This window comes from Colobus angolensis, unplaced genomic scaffold, assembly GCF_000951035.1.
Source record: "Colobus angolensis palliatus isolate OR3802 unplaced genomic scaffold, Cang.pa_1.0 Scaffold87, whole genome shotgun sequence".
Lineage (NCBI taxonomy): Eukaryota > Metazoa > Chordata > Mammalia > Primates > Cercopithecidae > Colobus > Colobus angolensis.
The window spans coordinates 619,434-624,167 of NW_012122598.1; the positions used below are offsets into that span (position 1 = coordinate 619,434).

Sequence of the window (4,734 nt, forward strand, 5' to 3'; positions counted from 1 at the left end):
AGGATGGTCTCAATCTCCTGACCTCGTGATCCGCCCGTCTCGGCCTCCCAAAGTGCTGGGATTACAGGCTTGAGCCACCGCGCCTGGCCTCTAAATTTTTTTTTTAACTAACTTTTATTTTACCAGACTAGTTTAGGGCACATTGATAAACCAACAGCAGGGAAGCCTGCCAATAATGGAGGTGATGAGGCACTGGAAGTGGAGTGTGGGAAAAACAATATAGTTGAGAAAAGAAAGAGGAACTTGGGCTGGAAGTCAGAACAAGCAAAAGGTTTAACATAACTTCTCTTCAACAGTTCAGATATTTTTAATAACAATAAAATGAGGAGAGCAAGACTCAAAAATCTTCTCATGATTTCTCCCTGTGATGGTTATTCCTTTGGATTCTTTTACTGCTTAAAGTGTAAATCACTCATTTGGCACTTATCACTAATTAGGTACCATCAGTGTATTTTTATGACTACATGGCATATATTCCCTACCAGACTATAAGTTCTTTAAGGGAAGGACTTTGAGCCCACAGTCATCAGACAAAAACATCTATTAATTAATTGATTCCTGGCCAGGCACAGTGGCTCACACACATAATCCCAGCACTTTGGGAGGCTGAGGTAGGAGGATCACTTGAGCCCGGGAGTTTGAGATCAGCCTGTGCAATATAGTGATACCTCATCTCTACAAAAAAATAAATAGGCTGGGCGTGGTGGCTCACGCCTGTAATCCCAGCACTTTGGGAGGCTAAGGCACACAGATCACTTGAGGTCAGGAGTTCAAGACCAGCCTGGTCAACATGGTGAAACCTTGTCTCTACTAAAGACACACACACAAAAAAAATTAGCCAGGTGTGGGGGTACGTGCCTGTAGTCCTAGCTACTTGGGAGGCAGAGACAGGAGAATCGCTTGAACCAGGATGGGGAGGTTGCAGTGAGCCAAGATCATGCTATCGCACTCCAGTCTGGGTGACAGAGTGAGACTCTGTCTCAAAAATAAAAATTAAATAAAATAAACAAAAATAAACAAAATTAGCCAACCATGGTGGCACACACCTATAGTCCCAGCTACTCAGGAGGCTGAAGTGGGAGGATCACTTGAGCCCAGGAGGTGGAGGCTGCAGTAAGCAGTGATCATGCCAGTGTACTCCAGCCTGGGTGACAGAGTAAGACACTGTCTCAAAAAAATAAAAATAAGTTAATTGATTCCTAAAATCAAGTTGCTGCCAGGCTTAATAGATGCCTAATGACTCTTTCATCCATTCATTCATTCTATGAATATTTACTAAATTCCTTCTATGGGCAGGCTAACTGCTTATAGATCACTTTTGTTAAACCACTAACCCTGATCCAAACAAAAGCCCCAAACCAACCATGATTTTTTTAGCTACAAGAAGTGCTCAACTTAGAGACATATCCTAGAAGAAGACTAAAGCATTTTTTAGTCCTGATGTTTCTGGAAAGAAGTATCCTCTACAGAGATGATGGCCTTGGCAAAGAGAATGCTTCCACTAACAAAAGGAAAAGGGCACTCACTGTATCTGAATTGGCAGGGTTAATCATGGCTGGGGGGTTGCTGATGAGGCTGAGAAGTTGGGCACTGCGCCACTGCTCAGCCCCCTGGTTCCTTCGGACAAAGAGGAAATGCAAAGAGAGGAGGGCTCCACTCACAGCCTGTGGGGAAAAGCAAATGAAACCTTAGCGGCAATGATGAGGACAATGTACTTCCACCTGAGGAATTCTCCACACTCAGGGAACTAGCCTTTGTGTGAGGCCCAAACTCTTCTGTCAGCTTCTTCAGAGGGTGGTCATACTCCAAGACCATCTGACCCAGACGGGCAAAACTGGGGTCACTAGAAGAAAGCACAACTCTTATGTTTGCATGTAGGATAAAGATATGTGCATAGGCTGGCACTCCCCACCACCTCCAAAGATATACATACTAAACTGTAAATTACATATAAAGATACCCCACTCCAGGCTCAGGTGTACTAAGCTATGGCTAAATAGAACCATTTCATTTTGGGCAGGTCCATGAAATTTTCTTCCTTATAAGCACCAAAAATAGGGTTGGACACATGATAGGTACTCTATAAATCTGTTAATTAGTTCAAAATCAAGTAATATGCCTAGATCCAAATCATTACACAACCCAAAAGGATATATAAATATCCAAAGCTAACGGGTAAGGCATGTGTCTAGGTATCTACGTAGGCACGTGGGAACGCACATCATCATAGAACGATGTGCTACGACCCACTCTGATCCCTCTAGTCTTCATGTTTTCAGCCCTTAAATACTTATATTTGCACTAATGGAGGGGGACAGAACTGCAGACAATTCACAATCCATTTATATGTGGCTTCAAATGTATTATCATGCATTAGTTACTTCTAATGGATTTACCTCACTAGTATTATTCCTACCAACACTAAAAATAATTTTCTTTGCCTTTTGTAATAACCTGAAAATCAGAGTAGAAGCCAGTTCAGGATTAAAAATTGTTCAGAGATGATGCAAATTGGATAATCCACTAGCAGATATTCAAGAGTTAACCACAGTTATCTCTCAGTATAGGCAGGGAGATTGGTTCCAAGACTCCCACGTATGCCAATACCCCGTGCATACTGAAGTCCCGCAGTCAGTCCTGCGGAACCCACACCATTTGAAAAATCAGCCCTCTGTATAGGTGGATTTCACATCCCACGAACACTACATTTTCAATCCATGTTTGGTTGAAAAAATTCCATGTATAAAGTGGACCCGTGTAGTTCAAACCCACGTTGTTTCAGAGTCAACTGAATATGTAAAAGCATACCTTATTTTGCCTGGGTCAATGTAGATTAGAGATTCTCATATAAGAAATCATGGCATCAATTTTCTTTGCATGAGGGACTCTCTACACCATAGCACCATGTGTGAGACTCTTCATACAATATTATCCCCTTTACTAACCCATGCCCATGCAGCATCTCATGGGCACAATTGTACATGCCAATGAGTATCCGTCGATCTTCAATCCGTGACAGAAGTAAAATGACTGAGGTGTAAGTCACAATCAAGTCCAGGTAACTCCGAGTGAAATCAAAGTTGAGATTCTACAAGGAAAATACAAAGGAACCCAAGGACAGCATGGCCCATCAGCCTGGAGCTCCTTCTTTCCCCGACCACTCTGGACAGTCCTCAACAGATTCTGAGTGAATCTATTTAGAAGTAGGAACTGACAGGATTGAAAAGAAGAATAAGAAAATTGGAACAAAATCAGGGGCTAAAAGTGAGCTAAAGATACAAGGAGGCCAGGAAATAACGTAGCTTTTAGGAGATAGAAAAGGTGAAGAAGGTTTTTATGTAATTTTTTAATTAATTAAATCACATTGCTGATCTGCTTAACATGTAAATACATTTTCACTTCAGTACTTTTTACAAAACAATTATAGTCCTGAGAAGGAATAAACGAAACAGCCATCCCTCCAGTCCCTTCCCACCCCATCCTGCGACTAGACCTAGATCTCCCAACCTAGACCTGGCCTTTTCTTTGACTCTACGATAGAAGAGATTGCAAAGGATCTTACGATATCAAAATAGCATTGGCAGGCATCAATGGTGTTGAGAAGTTCATATACATGATCCTGGGGGTGGAAATGAAGACAAGAATTAATAAAAATCAAAGAGAAGGTGACGTACTACCAGAACTTGAGCGAAAGGGACCTCTTCCTTAGAGGTCCTAGAAAGCCACAAAGTAACAAAAGAAAGTCACTGTCAAAAAGAGAGAGGAAGTTCCTCCTTAGTAAGCCACCAGCGGGCCCCTATCAGCTACATTGCCAAACGCCTACATTTCCACAGGCACAACTATTTTATTACACACGCTCTTCCTGAGCTTATCATCCCTGTGTCCTATTCCTCCAAATTAAAAAAGGTTGCAAAATGTAGATTATGTAATAGGTAGTTTCAAAAATGCCAAAAATCAAACCATTTGTATTAACAAACCACAAAGTGAATCTGTTCCTGGATTCTATCTCCTGTTCTCAGGAGTTAATCATTAACAGATGGGAATACTATCCAATTTTCCATGAGTTTCTATTTACTGACAGTTCACTATGTGTGAGGTACTTACTAGGTAATTTGCATATATTTCATTTAACTCTCATTCTAGTATGATAGGGATTCTTTTCCTTTCACACATAATTTTCCCTAAATTAATATGCACTTTTATTGCAGACACATCTTTCCCCCAACATCAGCACCCACCCTCCATCCTGCAGAACGCCCAAGTAAACCACTTTAACAACCTGATATTATTTTTCTTATAATAATTTCTTATTGTTCTCCCTATTTGTATAATACTATTAGATTAAAAAAGGAAAAAGAGTGAGAGAGAGACAGGTTTTTTGGTCATTATTTGTGTTACAAAATTGAGATAATATTATGCCCTGATTGTCAGTTTGCTTTGCTCATTCACTCCTACTTGCCAAAAGTCCCTCAGAGTCATCTCCTAGAGCACGAATGCATTCTTTTTCATAGCTGCATAATAGCCTATGGTATACCACAATTCATTCAGCCTTTCTCCCACTGATTCGTTTTGTTCCCAGTTCCTAGCCTTATCCACTGAATATTGGTACTTTCATTTCTAAAAAAGTAAAATTGATAGATTAAGGAATATATATATATACACACACACACACACACATATATATATATATACACACATTTTTTAATATGTTGCCAAAAGATTTGAACAGGCACT

At 40.5% G+C, this 4,734-nt stretch overlaps 1 protein-coding gene across 2 annotated transcripts in view; it reads right to left on the bottom strand.

Moving 5' to 3' along the window:
- The window catches only part of NCKAP1L (NCK-associated protein 1-like), a 50,509-nt gene that overhangs the window by 36,205 nt on the left and 9,570 nt on the right, over positions 1-4,734 (bottom strand). For both annotated transcript variants that reach the window (XM_011930436.1, XM_011930438.1), the window contains exons 4-7: positions 3,563-3,619; positions 2,946-3,088; positions 1,753-1,843; positions 1,527-1,664 (exon numbers count right to left, since the gene is read on the bottom strand). In XM_011930436.1, coding sequence (XP_011785826.1) covers positions 1,527-1,664; positions 1,753-1,843; positions 2,946-3,088; positions 3,563-3,619 — 429 coding nt within the window. The remainder of the gene's footprint in view (positions 1-1,526; positions 1,665-1,752; positions 1,844-2,945; positions 3,089-3,562; positions 3,620-4,734) is intronic.